The sequence below is a fragment of the Sciurus carolinensis genome, chromosome 4 (genome assembly GCF_902686445.1).
Source record: "Sciurus carolinensis chromosome 4, mSciCar1.2, whole genome shotgun sequence".
In the NCBI taxonomy this organism is placed as follows: domain Eukaryota; kingdom Metazoa; phylum Chordata; class Mammalia; order Rodentia; family Sciuridae; genus Sciurus; species Sciurus carolinensis.
Window position 1 is genome coordinate 160587168 of NC_062216.1, and position 22034 is coordinate 160609201.

The 22034-nt window shown below is 44.0% G+C and overlaps 1 protein-coding gene across 2 annotated transcripts in view; it reads left to right on the plus strand.

The window, feature by feature from the left end:
* C4H12orf75 (chromosome 4 C12orf75 homolog) overlaps positions 1-14408 on the plus strand; it is a 34701-nt gene extending 20293 nt beyond the window's left edge. Inside the window, exons 3-7 of one of the 2 annotated variants that reach the window (XR_007108127.1) lie at positions 9537-9572; positions 10309-10388; positions 11155-11192; positions 11598-11799; positions 13600-14408. Coding sequence is in view for 1 of the 2 variants with exons in the window: in XM_047547949.1 (XP_047403905.1) it covers positions 9537-9572; positions 10309-10388; positions 11155-11159 (121 nt within the window). In the remaining variant the exon portion in view is untranslated. The remainder of the gene's footprint in view (positions 1-9536; positions 9573-10308; positions 10389-11154; positions 11193-11597; positions 11800-13599) is intronic. The other variant, XM_047547949.1, reaches the window with a different exon arrangement.
* The last annotated feature ends 7626 nt before the right edge of the window (positions 14409-22034 follow it).

The window sequence follows — 22034 nt, forward strand, 5'->3', positions numbered from 1 at the left end:
ATAATTTCTCAATAATGTTGAATGTAAATGGCTTAAACCTATCAATCAAAAGACATAATCTGGCAGATTGGATTAAAAAACAAGGCCCAACAATATGCTGTCTCCAAGAGACTCACCTCATAGGCAAAGACATCCACAGACTGAAGGTGGAAGGATGGGAAAAAACATCACTCACATGGATCTCGTAAACAAGCAGGGGTTTCTGTCCTCATATCAGATAAGTGGACCTCAAGCCAAAGTTCATCAGAAGGAACAAAGAAGGTCATTTCATACTGCTTAAGGGAACCATATATCAATAAGACATAACAATCATCCATATTTATGCCCCAAACAATGGAGCATCTATGTACATCAAACAAACCCTTCTCAGTTTCAAGAATCAAATCTACCACAACACAATAATACTGGTTAGTAGCTTTAACATGCCTCTGTCACCACTGGATAGATTCTCCAAACAAAAACTAAATAAAGAAGCTATAGAACTAAAAAATACAATTGATAATTTAGACTTTACATATATGGAATATTTCATCTATCAGTGACTGAATACACTTTCTTCTCAGCAGCACATGATCCTTCTCTAAAATGGACCGTGTTATGTAAGCTATCACATATGTTGGCATGCAATTGTAATATTACCTTAATATATTTTTAGCATCTGTAGGGTTATTTTGATACCCCCTCCATTGATGTTGACTTTTGTGTTCTTGATTTTTTTTTCTTGATTAGACCTGTTTGATTTTTTTACCAACTTTTAGCTGTATTATTTCTTTTCTATTTCATATATTTCTGCTCCTACTCTTATTTTTTCCTTCCTACCACCTGATTTGAAGATAATTTGATTGTTAATCTAGCTTTCTAATACAAGTACTTTAAGTTAATAATATTCATCTGAGTACTGTTTCATCCCAGAATTCTGATATTTTAAGCTTTTATTATCACATAGTTCAAAGCACCTTTTATTTACTTTTCTTGTGCTTTCTTCCTTGACCTCTGAGATATTTATAAGTGTGCCATTTAATTTTGAAATAGTTGACATGTGGGGGTGGGATTCTGTGTATCTTAAGGGGATTGATTTCTAATGTAATAAATCACGCAGGAAACAGTCTGCATGATTTCAAATTTAAAAAAGTAATGGAAATGCTTTTTATATTGATCGTGTTGGTTACACGTGTCAAAACATGTCAAAACTGATCAAATGGTATACTTCAAATATGTGCATTTTATTGTACTCAATTTTACTTCAGTAAAGCTATGAAAAGAAATAGGTGACTGGAGTTACATGCATGGTCTCCAGAGATTCCCACATAAATCCATACTGCTTGCAAATCAAAATAAGTTCAGCCTCTTCAGTGGCACTGCAGATTTGGGAAAAGGAAAGACGACGAACTGTTTTCTGCTTCTTAGAGCAGCTGTAATAAGAATAGCTCTGTACTTAGAACATTCTGGAGGAATAAGTAAAAAGTGCATCATGCCTTTGCCACATAAGTACAATGATTGTGGAAAGCAAAGGGAAGTGAGACCTTCTGAATTTTCAGGCAGGTTGTAGCTGGGACGAGTTGAAAATGTTAATTGGAGTGGCTGACTGCCGCCTGATGTTTGCCATCTGTGTTTGTCCTTGAACATGACATGGTTCCATTATTTTACCTTTGAAATTTTAAGATCACTTGGGATACCTATTTTATATAACCTAGAAGCTAAGAAAATATGGTGATGGAAATATTTTGAGTACGCTATATTACTGAGGAGGAAAAAAGTAGTAGCTTATGTTTAATATGTTAATTTTGAATAAGATTTCTTTTCGTATAAGTGATAATAGTGACAGAATGACAATCATAGTGTAAAATAATCAAAGGTGTAGGTGTTCCATACAGACATTTTATTTTATGTTTTATTTTTTGGTACCAGGGATTGAACCCAGGGGCACTCAACCACTGAGCCACATCCCCAGCCCTTTTTTGTGTTTTATTTAGAGACAGGGTCTCTCTGAGTTAAGTACCTGGCTAAGTTGCTGAGGCTGACTTGGAACTCACGATCTTCCTGCCTCAGCCTCCCCAGGCACTGGGATCACAGGCGTGCGCCACCGCACCGGGCAGGACATCTGATTTTAAATGGGCATGTACAGATTGCACACTGACTGACAGGACAGAAGTTGAAAGCATTCTTCATAGTAAATGTTACTCATGTTCTTCAGAAATACATTCTGGAAGAGAAAGGGACCAGTTTTGGCCAAGGAGCTCAGGCAAGGAGACAGTGAAAGATAGCTGTCTAATGAAGTTTTGAAATCGTGAAGCAATGAATGACATTCAGCGCAGACCCACCTGCCCCAGGGAGCAGCTGCAGACAGTGGCGGGCATGGAGGCAGCCCACCTTCCAGAACCCTGGCTCTGAAGAAATGGGGCTTATTTAGGGTTCAGGAGAGAGTCAGTCTCTCTGGTTCCTTTAGGAGGAGTTTATAAGATGAGCATGAAGCAGAAAGGTGCACCATTACCTGGAGACTCTGGATCCGTACATTCATTTGACCTGAGCAGCGTGAGAAGGACACCCTGCTGCCTCAGCGGCTTCTCAGGAAGTAGGTTAGAGGTGGAATTAATGGGGCACTGTCTGTAACCTTAGCTGCAGTGGTTGCCTTGGTCAGCTACATCTCACTTCCCTTTTCTCCTTGCTTTGCGCTTTCCTGGCGTGCCAGGTGCCAGGTGCCAGGTCAGCGTTGGTAAGATGGATCCCTGAGCATCGTCTCGCACTGCGAGAGTGAGTCACACTTCAGCTGTCAACTGGGGTATAGAAATGGGGGCATCTGAGTCACGGTGGTCCACTCCGCCTTCAGTGTTACTTGCTTGTTCCTGCAAACATTTTTGTTGGTGCTGTGAGTCAGAGTCCTGGAGCATGTGAGCCTAGGCTAGGAGATGAAGATCCTCCATGGGTGCGTTTAGCCTTGGCACATTTTTTTTCTCCTTGAATACGTGTTGTTATTTGATAAAAGAAGCTAAGTCTTTGCTAACAGAAAGAGACCTGTTTAAATTAAATGCCCCGTGTGTTTTTCAAACCTGGTCCAAAATGGTTAATAGATAGGCCATGGTTCTTAGGAATTGTTCTTGTGGTTTAGAAGGGTTCTTTTCTTATAATGCTATGTGGTTATGACTAAAAAATAGCCCACTCTTAAATTTTTTTCAAATATTACATCGCGTTCTTCACATTTTTCAAATGATGTGTATGACCAGAAGTGGAAGATTGTCTTGATACCAGAGAGCATTTACCAGTACTTCAGCCATGCTCCTTCTGGGAAAAACAAGTCTGTCACGCTAGTTTATTCTCAGACTAGTGGTCACGTGTAACTCGAGAATGGATGGACTGCTCACTGGAGCTGACCTAAGTCCTTGAGAATGACTTTCCCTGGGCTGGGGAGATAGCTCAGTTGGTAGAGTGCTCGCCTTGCAAGCACAAGGCCCTGGGTTCAATCCCCAGCACCACAAAAAAAAGAAAAAAAAAAAGAGAGAATGACTTTCCCGTGTCAGTCTCAGGATTAGAGAATTCAGTCTTCCTGCTGAGATTGGTTCTGGCGCTGACGGATGTTCATACTCAAACTCAGCTTGTGGCCACCCCGGCCCTTACCTGGGTCTTACCTCTTTTCTCTGTGGGGTGCTTCTCCCTTCATTGACTCTGGGGCTTCTTAACTGGTAATGGATAACTTGAGTTTGCATTAGTCAGCAGGTAAAATTAAACTATATTTAAATCTTGGCCTTTCTGGGCCCTTGAAGGTATTCAAATAGGGGGTTACTTACACCGCGGAATAGAAAAGGCCGGCCTCCCTGCCTCATCATGTCTTTCCTTCCCTCCCTTTACTCTTTACTTGGCTGTGGAAGACAGAAGTCAAGGCCAACTGTGACTTTTTGAGTTGTTGCGTGCGTGTGGTCCTGATCTTAGAGCATTAAAGCTGTGTGAAATTGGGGCTGGGGATTAGCTCAGTGTAGAGTGCTGCTTAGCACATGCAAGTCCCTGGGCTCCATCCTTAGCACCAAAAGTACAGGCCAGAATTAACCCCCAAACTGTGTTACACGGAAAGGTTTTCTGTTTGCTGCTTTAGATTTCATTCCGCGTTGTTCGTGTGTGCGTGCGTGCGCGTGCATGCGTGCGTGCGTGCGTGTGTGTTGTAGCCTTTTAGGCTCCGGTTAGGTAAGGTACAGCCATTGTGGCCTCTTCAGTTTCCCTTTCCAGAGCACTAGACTAAGGTGAAACCAGTGACAAAGAACTGACTTTCTTTCCCCATTTTGTCAACCAAACACTTTGTTTCCCTGGCAGGGCCTTTGAGAAGCTGCTGTTGGTAGCAGACCTGCAACTGGGTCCCTCACCTGGGGTGGTCACCTCGCTCAGGATGCTCACCCTCCTTAGCACCTGCCTCAGCTGTTCCGCTGGTTCTTAGGTTCATAGCTGGAATGGGCATAGCCCTCCGACCTGTGAAGTGAGGGTGATCACAGTAGGGGGAACAAGCCTTAATGTGGCTGGAGCTCACTGTGCTGCAGAGGGTGCCCACGAGGGCTGCCCGGGGCAGAGAGCTCATACGGCACAGTCACGGCAGGATTTTACAGTTGGCATTCCTGGAAACCTAGAGAACGTCTGTGGGAATGGATTCCCAGGGTGTAAGACCAAATAGGAACGAGAGTATACTGAATTAAGCTTAATTTATTAATACTGCTGTAATTAATAGACTCTGGGCTTAATAATTGAGATTCATGAGTGGAACACTAACAGTTTCATTTACTTGGGGGGAGTATGCTAGAACTCTCCAGGTATAATGTAGAGGCAGGAACCCAAAAGCTCCAGGCAGGGAGGCTGATGTGAGTCTCAGGGGACCTGCTTGCCCCCACAGGGCATGCTCCTTCTCTTAGGCACTAAGTTAGTGAAAGAAGTGTCCTGAGAGGCTCTGAGGTGGCCGTCCTAGGTGGGACAGCTGGGTCAGGGGAGCTGCTGCCGCTGACATGGGCTCTTTGTAGCGCTGGGCCTGGTGGGACCCAGAGGAGCAGAGGCCAAGCGGTGCAACGTGAAACCTCCGCACATTTGTGAAAGAGGACAACTCTGGGTCTGGGGGCCAGAAACCTGACCTGAGTCACCATAATGAGAAAGCCACAATGAAACCACGTGGGTAACCACACGGACCATTTTAACGGAGAGAATATACTGTCAAGGGATTGGCTAAGCAGGTCACGGAGCACCAGGCAGGTGAGAAAGAAGACCAGGTAATAGAGAAAGAAATAACAGGAAGCAGCTCTCCCCCAGGCCTGGAGCAGCAAGGCAAGAGATTGGGGTCATCAAAATGGAGGAGTTTGGGGGACAGGGGATTCCATGGAGCTGGGACCCAGACTCTGCGTAGAAGTGTTGGCTCTGCTGCTGACCAGTCAGGGTCTTTGACGGAGGGGCCTCCAGGAGAGGGCGGCACCAGCTGGGGCCGTCAGCTCCAACGTGGAGCCCAGCAGTAGTCACAGGAGCAGTCACACAGCAGCGTGGCGCACCCACCTGTAGTGACCCGAGGGGGTCATGGGCCCTGTGAAAGAAGTGCTGGCAGGAGACTGGGGAGTGAGCCATTTGCTGGGTGATGCTGGCAGAAGCGCACGTGAAGCTGGAGAGAGCAGCCCGTCCCCTCCTTTGGCTCTCCATCCTCTCTAGCATCCCCACTGGTAGAGCCACTGGGAGCCAGGTGGCAAGAAGAATGTGGCTTTCAGAGTCTGTCGCAGTGTGGGTGGGTGGGGCTTGGAGGAGGGGCACAGCCTCGGTGCCCCCGCAGGAGCAGGCCGCCTTGGTGTGCTGCGGAGTTGTCTGCAGATCCCCTGCTCCTCTGGCAGTTCCTGCTGGTTTCTCTTTCCTCACTGGCTGCAGCCTCTGGCTCCATGATGGTGAAATGAGAAGTCCTGATAAATCCCAGTACCTGGAGCCAGCGGGAGACGTGGGAGGGAGAGCGGTGGAACTGACCTGTGACTTATGGTTTTAGCTGATTTGGGTTATGGTATGTGGTCCCTTATTGCCTGTGACTCTGCATTCTGGTTCTCTTGGATAAGCCCTGTTCTCAAAGTTCCCAGCCTGACATTCTGGATCCTCGGCATTGGGAATGGGCTGTAAACTACTTCCAGGACCTCTTAGAAATCTGCATGTGCTTCCAGTGTGGTGCACAGGTAACCAAGGTTGAAATTTATTTGCCTTTGACTGGAAGGACACACATTCTCATGGGTACCTTGGTTATCCAGGCTCATCAGGTGCTTGCTTTGGCACTTGCCTGTTTAAGAAAAGGAATTATTTATGAAGGTTGATAGGCAGAATCTTTCAAAATACGGAGTTCTGTGAGGGAAAAAAGAACAAGGGTTGGAATTCTGAAGACTTAGCGTTCCTTGCTAAGTTGATGAGCAGTAAGGTAAATAAATTTAACATACCAGTTTGGAGCTATCCTAGGATAATGTCCGCTTTTTTTTTAAATCAAGGAACATCTTAAGGGAAGTCAGTCCCCCACACCAGAACGTGCATTTGTGTGTGTGTGTGTGTGTGTGTGTGTGTGTGTGTGTGTGTTGGGCTTCTGTCATCACATTGGAATGTGTCTTCTCTGATGGTCCAGCGGGGTAGTTACTGGAAATCCGAACATGTCCACTCCTACTCTGGGACGTTAATCACCACCTCTTCTTCCAGCTCTTACATGGGCTGTTCTTGGGCACTGCAGCAGTATATACCCACACAGGGACAAGAAGGTGCATTTTTTGGACTCCCATCTGGACCCTGAAAACGTAATAATGTTGAGGCAGTTTCATCGGCTTGTTGGGGAGTTCGGCTTAACATCTCTGGGCCTTCCTCTTACCGGGAGTCTTGCTTGCCAGATTGCTTGCTGCTTGCTAGACCATTTCCTCTTCTTTATGCTTTGGTCTGTGCAGTTGGGGCAGATCCCTGTCACCCTAGCTGGTGGGACACTGCTGTCTGGACGCGGGCAGGGCAGGACAGCACTTGACTCTCACAGGCAGCTGAACAGTGGCTTGGATTTAGCCTTCCATAAGGAGATTTGGTTAGATCAATCAGTTGTTTTTGTGATTTAACCTCAGTCTGGACCTAGGTGTCCAGATGAATAGATCTAAGGCAGCTCCTGATTAGAACAACCCTGTACCTGGACAAAAAGGAGTTAGGTAGCAATTTGACAAAATCTGCAAAGGGTTTTGGGTGGCTGTTCGAGGCTTCTTCTAATGCTAGGGAAACATGGACTAGGACTCTCCCACCTTCTTGGTTTCCCCTTTCCTTACATTGGAGGATAAACATTGGCGTGATCCAGCTGGGGAGCTGTGTGTTACTTCTCTACAAACACGCCTGGGCTCAGGAAGCTGAGGAAGCAGGAGCTGGGATCCTGCTAACCTGGGTGCGGATTCGGGCTGCATTAGTCTTATGGCCTTGATCCCACTCCAGGCTGTCAGAGGCTCAGTCTTTCATTTTGAAGATGAGGCTGATACCTGTCTTGCAGGATGGGGACGAGGATTAAGGGACATAATATGACAGCTTTAGCCAAGTGCCTGGCATAGCCACAAGCAGGTCACCTGTAGGGGTGATTGCGCAGAGTCTGCCACCCGTCAGGAGAAGCGCCTGCTCTCACGAGGTCGTTTTTGACTTTTGTGTCTTCTCCCATTGAGGCAGAGTGGTGAATCAGAATGTGGATTTGAATGTTGGTTTTGCTCATAGGTCTAAATCTTTACTAATTCCATGGCTGTCTGCACCCGGTTCCTCAGTTCTGAGCTCTCAGAGCTGTTGTGAGGGATAGTGCCGAAGCCTGTGAAGTCCCGTGCTGTACCCGACACTCGGGACTTCATTAAAAGTCCAGTTCTCCAGTCTTGGAGTTAGGCATGATTGTTCGTAGAAGGAACAGGTGAAGTGGCAGCCCTGTTCACGTGGGTGTATGTTCAGAGGCCACCATATCAGTTATTTGGAGGTTTTAGGAGAATGGACATCTTATAATTATATAATTGGTATTTTTGGAGATTTTGTATTATATCTAAAGCTTAGTTTACTATTCAGTAGATACAACAACTGTGTTATCATTTCCTGCCAGTGAGGTGTGTAAGGTGTGTTTTATACAAGGGACTGCAGATTGGGTTGTAGGCTATTGAATAATTAATAAGAGATAATAGATTTAAAATAATTTAGTTTTCTTATATTTGGGGAAGTTAAACTGTATTTTAAGCAGAATTAGGCAAATGGGGAAAGAATTCAAATCAACAGGTGATTGAATGTGAAGAGCTGCTGTAAATGGGTACGTGAGACACTGCGTCCACCTGTCCAGTTACATGGAGAAACGATGCTGTGGTGCTGTTAGTCACCCAGGACCGGAGGAAGCACGTGGAATCGTCTTGAACAAGTTCGTCATCGTCATTGTCCCATTATCTGCTCGTAAGGGTTATAAACCCATTTTAATTAAAAGTCGTAAACAACTATGTTAAACCGCATCGATAAGCATCTCACATTTTCTCATAAAATAAGACTTTGACACTATGGAATTAAAGAACAGTTTAACTTCAGCAAGAGGCAAGTGAAGTCTATCATTATCTGGCAAAATGGAGTTGTGTGCCCGGTGTGTGTGAACGAGAGACCGCAAGGTGGACTTTGCACCGGTTGGAGTTACTGTGTCCTGGCCAGTGTTCACAGCTGCATCTGCACTGTTCACAACTTTGAGACCATCTCTGGAATCACAGGGTTCCGTGCAGCTATTTGGATGTGTTCAGTCTCTTTCTTCTTGAGAACTGGATGTGTTGCGTTCAGCCATGTACACTGGAATTTTGTTGGGGTGGTAGTTTTTTCTTTCTGAAAAGTAACTTATGTATGTGCAGGCTTCCCAGTCCTCTTAGAAAATGCCAAGGAATTCTGGTAGAATGTGGATTCCTCTGTGCAAAGCTCTGTGGTTTCAAGTAGTGGTTTCCTCCAGGACCTTCCTCTGAAACATTTCCCCTCTCTTTGTACTAGTGTGTATTATATGACTCGTGTTTTTAGATAAAAGAAAATCAAATTAGTGTTAACTGTTTTGGGACTAGAGAAATCTTTCACTGCCCACAATTGTGCCATTAAATTGGCATGAGAGATCCAAAAGCACAGCATGGGAACTGGGAGGGCCCTCAGGGTCATCTGGTCAACCCCCATGCTTTACAGAAAAGGCACAGGCTGCTTGCTCATAGCTGTCAATCACCCAGGGAGCCGCGGCACAGCTGAAGAGAGCGCGCATACTTCCTCATGATGATCCATGTGCCCTCTCCAGTCTCAGCTGCTTCCAGTTTTCCATTTGGTTTGATGGTTGGGCTTTTTGGCATATTTGCTGAGTTACACATTTTAATAAGTAGAGAATTACCAGGTGTTGAGTGTGTGAGTGATTGAGATGGAGCCCAGATACTGTGCTATAGAAGTACTTGGTGGAAACACTTGAAGCAAACCCAGGTGACTCTAACTTGATGATCCCTTTTTTCTTATAACCAAAAATGAAGTCTCTGGCCATGTAACCAAGTGACTCATTGCAAATGTTTTTAACCTTTTAGAACAGAAGAATCGATAACAGAAGATGACAAGAGGAGGTATGTTTGGTGTTGCACCTGGTTTTAATTTAATCCTTTTGGTCATACCAAAGGAATTGAACATACTGTAGCACATTACCAATAATACGGATTCCATGAGGAAAGCCTTTGGCACACAGATCACAGGTAGGAGTTTGAGATCTGAAAAGGATCTTGCCCAGGATTCAGAATCTTTGCTTCTTTCAAGCAAATTTGGGTTTTGTCTCGCGGGAAACCTCTGCTAATTGCCATCCTGTGGCCTTTGAGTGCGCCGTTCTTCCTCAGGGTTGACTTCCCCGCATCTCCCAGTCTTCCCTGTTCCCTCCTCCTCTTCCATTCAGCTGCACCCTGTTCTCCTTAGCCCTCCCCTTTCCCTCCTCTCATCTCATTTGCAGAAAATATTTTTGTTGTGCTAGCAGCTAATACCATGGGTGACCACTCTGAATTCTTGATAAATATTGATTGATCACCTGTAATCTGTTACTCCATGATACTTATTGTCATGCTAACTTCTAACATCCCAACTTCTTTCTCACTGCAAGTAAATATCTAAAAATTCTATTGATTCAATAGTTTTCTTGTTTAACTTCTTTTTTACATAGAAAGAAGCTGTATTTCCATGGACAATAATATTCTGAATTCTTCTTTTGAAAAACCATGAGTTATTTTAATAATTAGATAATTGAAGTACTTTGTGCTTTTCTCGATTCCTCTATATATAGTACTATTTAAATTGTTCTGAATTCTTTTCTTATAGAAACTATGGAGGAGTATATGTTGGCCTCCCATCTGAAGCTGTCAGTATGGTATCCAATCAAACCAAGACTGTACGAAAAAGTAAGATTATATGGTGTTTATTTTCTCAAAATATTTTTGTGTGATGAAAAATATGAACTTTGTATTTCTGCTTGCCTGAATCAGTCTATGAATACACAGTTGAAGCGAGCCATGTTTAAGTACTATCTGTTCACTGTAATCATTTCTTGAAATTGCCACCCACATGCTAAAAGTACTTCAGAGCAAATTTTGCTTTTATTTGTGGTTATGCTCTATGTAGTCTTAATTTCTTATTAATTTAAGTAATGATCAGTATGAAAATGAATGATAACATTTAAATAGGTTTATGGAGTTTTTGTAGAAGACAAAGATACCTTCCTATAACATCTTATAACGATGACTAACTGATAAGCAGTTTGGTGATTAAAGGAAAATTAACTGCCTATGTATAATTAAATGAAATGAGGTTCCCTTTTCTGAGTTTTAATACTAATTATGGGGCTAAGGAAGTTTTTCTGAATAACAGGAGACCACATGGATGGTGTCTTGCTATGAAATTCAAAATGAGGCTGATGGTAAAGAACACTGCTTACCAACCAGTGCAGTGATTCGTTATGATACATAGTTTTAAGTGACTATTGATATGTTTACTTGCACACAAGGCTGTGTTACATTATTTTTAACCTACTATAGTTATTTATTTCTCATTGCTGTTTCTCTAAGATTTAAATCGTGAAATACATGTTACTACTGCTTATAGTTTGGTAGGAAACTAAAGTATGTTCTTTATATCTGAACGCTTAATTTTCTCAATTTTCTCTTTAAGATTAGAGGAAAATAACATCACGGCGTAGTAATCAAGAGGTACTGTATATTTCTCTATATATGTTTAGACTTGTATGAACTGCGGATATTATTGCTTTATATTTCTAAGAAATCTTGAACTTCAGGATTAGAAGGCAAGGTCTCATCCGATGGATTTGAGTACGTAAAGAGGCTAATACTGAGGACATTTGTCTATACAGCTACCCTTTACAAACCTCTGTTGTTTTAAATGCAATTTAATATATTTAATAAGAACAAACTGTGTGTCCATGAGAAATACTGAGATCTCACCTTTTTTGCTTAAAACTTTGAGGGCCCAGGACTTTAGAAATGATAGCTAGTTAGAGATCAGAGAGGCTCAGAGTGGTTAGTTTAGGATCCATGTGAAATGTTGAGAATAGCCAGGGTTCAGTGAATGCACAGAGGGAGGTGTATCTGCTGCAGATCTCCAGGAGAGATGGGCGGTCGCCACTGAGCAGAGATGGCAGCAGGCAGGAGAGACTCGTCGCCGGTCCCCACTGGATTCCATCCTTCCCGGCGATGCCAACCTCTTGTCAAGACTATCCTGTCTGCTGGGATAGCCTTTTCTCCTTTGGGAGTCAGACAGCCTTGGATTTGAAATCAGACTTTTTTACTTATTACTCAGGTATTAATCCCGCCCCCGCTTTGTGACCTCTGTTTTGTAATCTGTAAAATGTATTTAATGCTTAGATTTAAGGATTGTTATGAGGGTTAAATGTGAAATAAATGGTGGCTTCTGGTATCGTCATTGCCACCACCCTCGTCAGCCTATTATTCTGTTTACGTAACCCGTACCTGGCCATTGGCCGACCAGAAACATGACTTTTTGATACTGATCCGCGTTCTTGCTCAGGGCCAGTACAGGGTCAGCGTTGGGATGGGGTAGGATTGATAAGCTCGCAGGGGGAGATTGACATGCTCGCCCTGCTGGAGGAAGGGGCCCTGGCAGCCGTGGGGAGCTTCTTCCCGACAGGAACCCTAACAGTCTTTCCGCAGCCGGATCTTCCAAGGCCTTCTCATCAAGGCAGCACATTGTGGAGGCTTAGTCCCCACTGCCTATGCCACAGGGTGTTGGATTTCTCTTTGGGAATTTGTTGAAGATTTTTTGTTTCTAGGATTTAGTTCTAACTCTCCATATAGATTTCTGAGTTCGCTGCACAAGCACTTGAATTGTTTGCATCATACCAGAAGGTAATCCAGTTGAAAGCAACCGTACATCGCCCTCTCCCCTCCTGCACACAGGGCGTAGAGTGGAGGGAGGTGCCCTGGAGACGTGTCCGGAGCCTGGAGGCTCTCCTGCGGCACAGGCCTCGATTGAGCGTCTTGGCTGAGTTTCTCTTGGGCGAGTTGGGCAAGCTGACTTTTGTGTGGGGGTTAAAATTCCTTCAGAACAACCCACCAGCATTACTGGCTACCACGTCACTTTAAGTAGCTAGCTAATATATTACTTTACTATTCCTGATTACAAATTATGCCATTTTTTGTTGCCCCTCTCTTCTGAGTTCTCCCCATTCTTTGACTCTCTTTTCTAAATAATCACTTTGGTCCTAGTCTCTCTTTCGCCTCTTTGAATTGCCTGAAAGGTTTTCTAAGTTGAATGGCTGGCCATTTTCCTGAGAGGCTGAGTGGCTGTTGAGGTGCTTGTCTGTGACATGTCTAGCTTTCTGGACTTAGTTATTGGATGGACACCCTAATGAGAAGACTGTCCTCTGGAGAAGAAGACTTATGGAAAGAATTATGGACAAAGGATTAGCTGCACTTTTTTTGGCCAACACGTAGAATCTCTCAGAACTGAGCTTACTTACTGACCCAAGTTCACATTTGATTTGATTACTTTCTTAAGCAAATTCAGCAATGACTTCGGAATCTCTTATAATTATTTGTATCACGATACAATGTGCAGTTTCTTTGTAAAAGCTTCCCTTTTACTGTAGGGTGAAAATCTTGGGCACGTAGACATGCAGAGTACTTCAGCACATGAGCCTTAAGTCATGGTTCTCAGATGCCATTGGAGGGACCAGCCTCCTCAAAATCCCCCAGGGGAGCTCAGCCTGATGTGGGCAGCTAGCACAGCCCTCCTGGAGTTCTGACCACGTAGGGAAGGAAGATTTGTGACTGAACAGTTTGTTCTTTAAATTTGGTGGTGCCAACATACGTGCAGCTAGGTTTGGTCATTTTTTATCATGCTGTATTTTAATTGTAAATTTATAAGTCTCTTTTGCCACCTGTCTTGGTCTCTTTATATAAATATCACCAGTGCGTAGTACTATCCTGGCCACATAATAAATCTCCAATAAATATTGGGTGGATGTTGAATATGTACTTGACTTAAAAAAAATCAGAAATTGTGAGATCAACTTACAATTGATGCGTTTTTGTCTGTTCCACCTTTTCAAGTTTGCTGGTTCTTCTGTTCTCTTCACAGCTTGCTCATCGATTTGGAAGGAGACATTTCCACGTGCACAGACATCCCAAGGAAATTCTAAAGTTCCCCCTCTCCCTGAATCTCCCAACGTGAAAGCAAGCGTGGGCACAGGCCGCAGGTGACAGCAGCATGCTATTTATGGAACTCCGTGGCTCGCCCACGACAGACAGGGCAGACCGTCCGGGGCCATCGTCCAGCCTGGGCTGTCGGGCTCCCAGCATTGTCTTTGGCCACTCAGTGCCACCGGTGGACATCATGTCTTCTCACGGATACTTTTTGGATAATTTTTATATGACAAAATCCTTATTCTGTTTATAACTTAAAATAATAAGGCATTACAAATGCATTATCTAAAGTAAAATATTTGCCTCTTATCTTTCACTCTTTCTACTGCCCATTAATTTTTAGCTGTAAAATTGGTAAATGGATTCTTACTATTCTCTCTTTCCCTTTTTTACTATTTGGTTTTCTAATTTTATTTAGATGTTAGGGAATTTTCTTTACCTGGAACCTTGTATAGCATTGCAATATTTAAAAATAAACTAGTTAAATTTGCATGCCCCAAACACAGGTTTTCTTTGGTCAGAGGCTTGTGTGACCACACACGCTTCCTGGCCACTGAATTTCTCATTCCACCTTTGTGTGATCATGGCATTTTGCCATATTAATTCCATACAGTTTTCAAGGACTTAATAACCTGATACCTGGAAAGTTCTTAATTTGCTAATGACATGTACATCTATTTATTATTGCAATGTAAAGTACTCAACTTACCAGTGTAGTTCAACAATTAAACATTTTTATCCCTCTTTCCTGTGTTTCTTAATTGTTTTTAAAAGAACATTTTCAAAGAAGTCATACTTCTTTGATGGCATTTTGATGTAATAGATACAATGTATTGATATGAAAAGATAATAATTTACAAGTTTATAGAATACTATGAAAAAAGTTTTTTTTTTTTTTTTTTGTTCTTTTTTTTACTAGAAAGGCATTGTCTTGTATATTTTCTCTCAATGATAGCCACAGGACATCAAAAGGATTAAAAAAGTAAAAATTATTACATATACTCCTGTACTATATGCACAAGTCCACATGATGTTTAGATGGACTGTAAGCAATTTAATTCATAAGAATAACCAATAGATTGAACTTTTGAAAACTTTCAATTTTGAAATAATTTTAGATTTATAGAAGACTTTAAGGATTATACAGAGAGTTTCCTGTGTGCTTTTAGCCCAGCTTCTCCGTATGTTAATCTTGCATAACTGTGGGATGTTTGTCAAAACTAAGAAATTAAACATAGACAACACTATGAACTACAACCTCTAATCAGATTCCATTGTTTTCCCACTAATCTCCTTTTTTTTTTTTTTTTTTGGTCCTGGGAACAAATCCGAGATTACACTGTATTCTGTTATAGTTGTTCATCTTGTCTCCTTTTTCCTCTTCCTGACATGTTCTTATTACCCTTTCTTTGTTTCCCACGACCTTGACACTTGTAAAGCCTACTGGTTAGACATCCTGTACTATGCAAAATTTTGAATGCAAAATATGTAGAATTCAAACTGAATTGTCTGCTTTCTTATGATTGGGCCGGGATTACAGATTTTTGGGAAGAGGCCCACAGAGATGAAATGCCCCCTTATCACATTATATCATAAAGCCTTGTGATCCCAACGTGACTTCTGCCTGGTGATGTTAACCGTGGTCATGTAGGTGGTGTCTGTCGGCTCTGTCCACTATAAGAGTTTCTGGTTTTCCTGTTCTGTCCTCTGTTCCTTATAAGTGAGTCACTGAGTTTAGACTTAGGACAGAGGAATTAAGCTCCACCTCTAGGAGGAAAGAGTATCCAGGGATTTTGGTGCATTTGTTGAAAGCATCATGGGGGGTAGTCAGTATTTTGGGAAGGATACATTGGGACCCTGTGCACACCCTCTTTCTCCTTCGGGTTTTGTCCACTTGAGGTAGAATCCATCCTGGATCCTGCCTGCGGCCGCTCTTACTGTGGTGTTCCAATGAGGATTTCCCCTATTCCTTCTACAGGTATTATTTAGAATGCTTCTCTAAGGAGTAGTTATCCCTTCTCACCCATTGACTTATATATTCAATAACTTTTTATGTCAGTATGAACTTCTGCGTATTTATTTTGTTTTCAGGCTGTAATCTAATACCATTCCGACCTTGTTGCTTAAATGGTTCCAGTTTGGACCACTGGAATTTTTTCATGTTGGATTCTGACACTGCCCCATCCTTTTGTTCTCCCCTAGGTTGACTCTTAATAAAGAGTCCTATAAAATAAAAACCCAATTCAAAAGTTAGTTAAAACACATTCCTGAGACATCATCAGTTTCATTATAAATGAGCAGTGTCTTCCATATTATGACAGGTCTTAACATTTCCTTCAACGAGACATCGTTTCTATTTAGAACCTTGTGATTCTTGCATGTTAATAACACTTGCCACCCACTTCTGTTTCTTCAGGTGGATGATTATTATCATCTTTATTAAGTGCTGCAAGAATCTTGAGTGAAAGACTTTGAGAAGAATAAACAAGTGACATGAAGATCTTGCAAAAGGAGAGTGAGACCGGCAAAGGCCTCATGCTTGAATCTTAGGAGTTAATACCTTTTTCAATACTATTCTGTCCCTTTGCAAGATTATTATTTAAAAAATCGAATGGAGAGATGTGTTTCAGAGAACTTGTTGTTTATTGCAGTGGCTGGGATGGAACCCAGGGCCTCACACATGCCAGTCAAACTCTACCCCTGAGCCACATCTCTGGCCCTCAGAGAACTTCTGATTTGTTAAGAATAATTAGAAAAGTCTTTCTTATCAAACTTTCTAAGCGAGGAGGTGCTTAGTTCTTAGATCTAGTTAAGCAGATATGTAGAATTGAGTTTGGGAGAAATGGCTTGTAATTCAGAAATACAGAAATCCAGTTCTGGAAACTGCAACCAGTTTCTGGGCTTCTGGAGAATGCAGCCTGCTGAGCTGAGCTTCCGGAAGTGATCTGGACTAGGCTCTGTGGGGAGAGGTGAAGTTGGAGGTGCACTCAGTCAGTGTGATGGTGTGTGGGGGTGCTCTTATGGGTGTTTGAATTGGAAGGATTTGAAGAGGAAGAGGAAACAGGCTTGGTTTTACAAACGGGAGCTGTGAGTTGCAGTATTGTCCCTGTGCCCAGGTCAGGGTACTCCTAAAGAATTCAGTGAGTGAAAAGTTCTGTAAGGAGCTCATTCCCAGGAAGATAACTAACCTAGTTACGTATGTTTACTTTGTGCACCTGAAGAGTTCAAGCAGGATCGAACAATGAAGAGCTTCTCCATGATGGTGTTCTGATGTCCAGCTGTGCTTTTGAGGCATCTGTCAGCCGTTGGTCCCAGATGGGTACTGGTTCCGAGGGGCACAGCCCAGAGACCCAGTCCATTGTGCCTCAGAGTCCTGGTGGATGTACCAGGCAACCTGTGGTCAAAAGAGCCATGGCCAGGTTTGGCACTGAGAGCCCAGAGCAGGGCCGGCTGTGTCAGATGGCAGGTGAGGAGAGACGTCCTAGAGAGCAGTCTTCGTGAAGGGAGCGAGTTTGCCAGTGAGGGGAGGGAGAGGAGGGCAGCGGGCGGGCGGGGAGCTGCACATGCCCAGGCCAAGCCCTGAAAGCTCTCCGTGTAACCTGGCAACTGCTGGGACTGGAGTGGGATGTGATGGCGATGGGGTGGAGCTTGTGAGGCCCGGTGGCCCGTGGTTAGAACTTCTGACATCTGGGGGAAGCCACCAGGGAGTGGAGCAGTCTGGGAGCCCAGGTGCTGGGTGCCCCCTTTTTACCTGTGGCCCTCAGGCTTGGTCTCTTTTTCCAAGGCCTGTTTGGTGGATCTCTCGTAGGAGATGTGACTAATACTTTGCCCTGTTCTGGTTTGTGAATGTGTGGCTTTCCCACTTCACCTGGAATACAAAATACCTGGCATCTTGATGTGGATAGATTCAGGCAAGGAATGTGACAGGAACATTCCCTGGGGGCAGGGCCATACTTATCCCAGCACCACGCGTTGCCAACAGAGTGAAATTTAGCAATTAGGTCATCCTATTTCTTCACCATTTCTCCTTCTTTTTCTCCAAAACCATTCCTTTAAACTCTTTCTCCATCAATAGAATCATCAACATGTAGTAATTTAGTACTCAATTATATATTTTGCTTATTCCCTAAATATTTGATATAACAGTACTACAGACTCTTTAGAAAGGCTTTGCATATTCTTTTCCACTCTTACAAACACCAGGGACCCACTAGGAAGAAATGGGTTGGGTTGGTATGAAAGCGAAATAGTTGTGACATTTTTCCAGAGGGGGCCGGACTTCTGGGGAATTGTAGTGCCTTCTTTTTTTGGAGTAGTAGTATTTTTGGAATTTTTTTTAGGGTCTTTGGTAAGTTACTTGACTTCTGTGCTTTGGACATTTTCAATCAATAGGATAAAATTAATTCTAATTAATTCTAAGATTGGTGACAGAATTCATATATCCATTGATTCAATTCATTTATCCCTTGTTTCCCAAGTGTCTATTCTGTGCCTGGAATCTTTACAGGCATTGGAGATGCAGGAGTGAACAAATCAAACAAAAATCCCTGACATCATGGGCTTTATATTCTGCACAGGGGAGACGCTAAATGAATAAATATATATCCGTGGTTATCAGAGAAGTATCAGAGAAGAGAGAATGGAGAGCCAGTTGGGAAGGTGGGCATTGCCTTTTTCATTTTAAATGGCATGATTGAGGAATTACTCATCTTTTCAGATGACATTTGAAGGCAAAGACCTGAAGGAGAACTAGCCACCCACATGGGTATCCAGCAGAACATTCTAAGGAGAAAGGACGAGTTAAAATGCCCCATGTGGGTGTGAGTCTGGCGTATTTGAACAGAATTCAGTGCAACTGGCAATGATTGCAAATGGCAGTTATAGAAGGGGTGGGGGGTTGCTGGGTGGGGGGCGGATTCTGGAGGCAGACCATGGTTTTCACTTAGGTGGGTGATGGTTTCCAGCAGAGGAGTGACCCCGGCTTAGCTGGGGTTACTGGCTGCTGTGTTTGGCATGATGAGGATAGAAGCTGGAGGTCAGTCAGGAAGCTGTTGGAATAATCTAGAAGAGAGCTGAGGATAGCTTGGAACAGGGAGATGGCATCGCGGGCGGTGTCAGATCCTGGATTTGTTTGAAAGATAGAGTGGACAATTGGCTGATGCATCAAATAGGGAGCAGGAGGATGAGAATAATCAAAGTACTCCAGGGCTGGGCGGGGGGGGGGGGCTCAGTGGCAGAGCACTGGCACGTGAGAGGCGCTGGGTTCAATCCTTAGCACCACATAAAATAAACAAAATAATGCTGTCCATCTACAATCACCAAAATAAAGAAGGAAAAAAAAGAAAAAAAATTTTTAGCTTGCCTTGCAAGTACAAGGCCCTGGGTTCAATCCTGCAAAAAAAACAACAACAAAAAAAAAACACACAAAAAAAAAACCACAATTTTTTTAAAAGAGTACTCCAGGAATTTCAGTTGAGCAACTGGAGAAAGGAGTTGCCATTTGCTGAGATGCAGGGGACTAGGAGGAACAGGTTCAGGGAGTGGGTAAGAAGATGATTTGGACACAAGGTTTGGGATGCATCTTTTGACTTCCCAGTGGAAACAGAATAGGCAGATAATAGAGAGGTCGAAGTGGAAGATAAAAATTGGGCTTGTGTGTATTTGGCTATAAATTAGGTGAACAGGTGGTATTGACAACCACAGGGCTGATGAGGTCCCCAGCAGGGTGAGCGGATGAGGAGGTGATCGAAGGGCTCATCCTAGACTCTGGAGTCCAGAGGATGAGGAAGCACCAGTGAAGGAGGACCCAGAGGGGATGGAGGGAGAGGAGAACCAGGAGATCCGGTGCTGGAGAGCACACGAAGAGTGCACTGAGTGAGGTGCCACACCCGATGTTCCATGCAGGAGCAACGGTGGGAGTGGCCACGTTCTCACCACCACAGATTCCAGAGGAACAGAAGAGAGTCTGGGATCAGTGATTTCAGTCTAGGCAGACGGTCTGCTGGGCACAAACACCCTCCCCTGTTTAGTTCCATTATGGGTTTTGACTTACGTATATTTTGCGACTGATGTAAGTTCTGTCTGGAGCTCCAGAATGATATCCGTCACTTGGACTTCCTGATTCTTTTTTTTTTTTTTTTGCCGTGCTGTGGATCAAACCCAGGGCCTTGTGCTTGCAAGGCGAGCACTCTACCGACTGAGCTATCTCCCTAGCCTTCCTGATTCTTTACACAATAGTGATATTCATTTAGAGCAGGTGGTGTCCTTGAAGAACAAATTATCATCTTCCTGTGTTTACTTCTAGTTTTAGTGCAGTTATAACCACAAAGCATGTAGATCAGGGGAGTGGAAGCAAGAGGAGAAGGTGCCTTGCTGGACAGCAGAGCATTGACCAAACCACAGCAGCCACTGTGAGGCCATTACAGGAAAGACAGGTCGATGGGAGAGAAAACAGGAATATATGAGGATACTGTGAATATAAATTTTTCATATGATGTCTCAGAATGTAAAATAACTCATTTTTTAAAAAATGATAAACAGTTGAATAATTGGGTGGAGAAGTCAAATATCACATCCTATCCTATAAATATATTTGAGTGAATTTGAACATATTGTAAACAATGAAAGTGTGAAACCAAGGAAAATACTTTTTGTCTGAACTGAGATTGGGAAAGAGATTTATGGGAATGACATCCAAGCGGAATTCATCAATACTGATGAATTGACTGTAATAAATGAAAACATCTCGGGATGCGGCTCAGTGGCAGAGCATCTCCCTGGCATGCGCAAGGCCCCGGTTCCAGCCCCCAGCACTGCAAACAAACAAACAAACAAAAATATCTGTGTGTTACAAAAAGCAGCCAGGAAACATCTATAAGGCAAGTGGCTGGCAAGCTAGGTGGCTTTTATGACAGCCAGAGGGCTGACTAACAAGCTCTGTGAGAGCTCTTAGATGAAGGCCCCAGAGAATCATCAACAAAGGAACCAACAAACCAGCACCGGGAACAGAAGTGGCCAGTGAGTCAGAGGGAAGCGTTAACCTCATTAAAATCAAACGACTGGAACTCCCAATCCCAAAAGGAACTTCCCATCAGAGCTGCCCACCACCCCTCCTCCTGGGGGTCAGCTGGACCCCAAGCTGCAGCCGCTCCACCAGGGAGTCTGCCCTGGTCACTGTCACCCAACTGTGGTGGTGACTTCAACGTCCACACGCAGGAACCTTCCCATGCCCTGGTCTCAGAGCTCCTTGACTTCCCTCCTCCTATTAGCTGGCTCTCTCCTCAGCCTCTGGCATGGATGCCCATCTTATGCCCCAGCTCTTGATGATAACTACCTGTAGGGAATGTCCCACAGGCATACTTGGCAGCAGTCACTGAGTCAGTGGTGTGAGCAAAGGCCACCACTCAGGCTGGATTGGCACGCCATCCAGTGGACTCGGGATGCGTGCCCGTAGCCTTAGGAACATCCGTGATAAGCGGAGTTAATGACCTTTTCATTGGTTGATGCAGAAGGAGCCTCCCCTCACGTAAGCAGCTGCATAGTCTATGCAACCAAAAGCTTGGTGCACAATAAACGAATTTTGCTTCACCACCACCTGGAGCGAGTCCTCGGCTTCTGTGTGTAGGTGACGCAGTCGCCCTCACCCCTCCAAGGAAGAAACCCATTCAATAACTGCAGCTTCTCACCGTGGTGATTTCTAACAGCCAACACTCCAGCCATCTCCTCTTTCCCTCTCGCTCCAACAATTTTTCGCCCCCAGTGGAACCTCTTGCTGCCGTTTCGCTGCCAGCTTCTTGTGTCCCTCCTAAACCAGCTCGAAGTCCAGCCTTGCTTGCTCTGATTGCCCTTTTGTACACACTCCTGATTTCCTTGCTCCTTTCTTGTTTTCACTAACCATGAGCCGGGCTGAAGTCCTGCCCCTGCATGCCCATGTCCAGCTGAATATGGCCGCATAGAAATGCAGAGCCGTGTGGACAGGACTCCAGAAGGGCCATCATGCTGCCTGACCAGTACCCCAACCTGCGGTCCATTCACTCCCCCTTGCTCTCTGAGGACTTATTTCCTGTCTTCTCACTTCTCCAACCTCCAGCAAGCCCTTCCCAATCCTCACTCTGAGCTGATCTCCTCCCTATTTCCCCCAGAGTAAACAAAACAAAACAAAAATAGAAACACGGGGGGCCAGCCTCTCCTTGGCTGGCATGGCCCAGGACCTGCTGGTGAATGATCCTGGCGTGGTTGTGGCCTGCATCCTTTCACCCAACCAAGGGCTGTCACCAACACTTCCCTGGGGTTCTCCAGCAATCCCCACACCAATCTCCCTCCTCTACAGAATCACTTCTGTGATCATACAAGCGGCATTTTCTTCCTTTC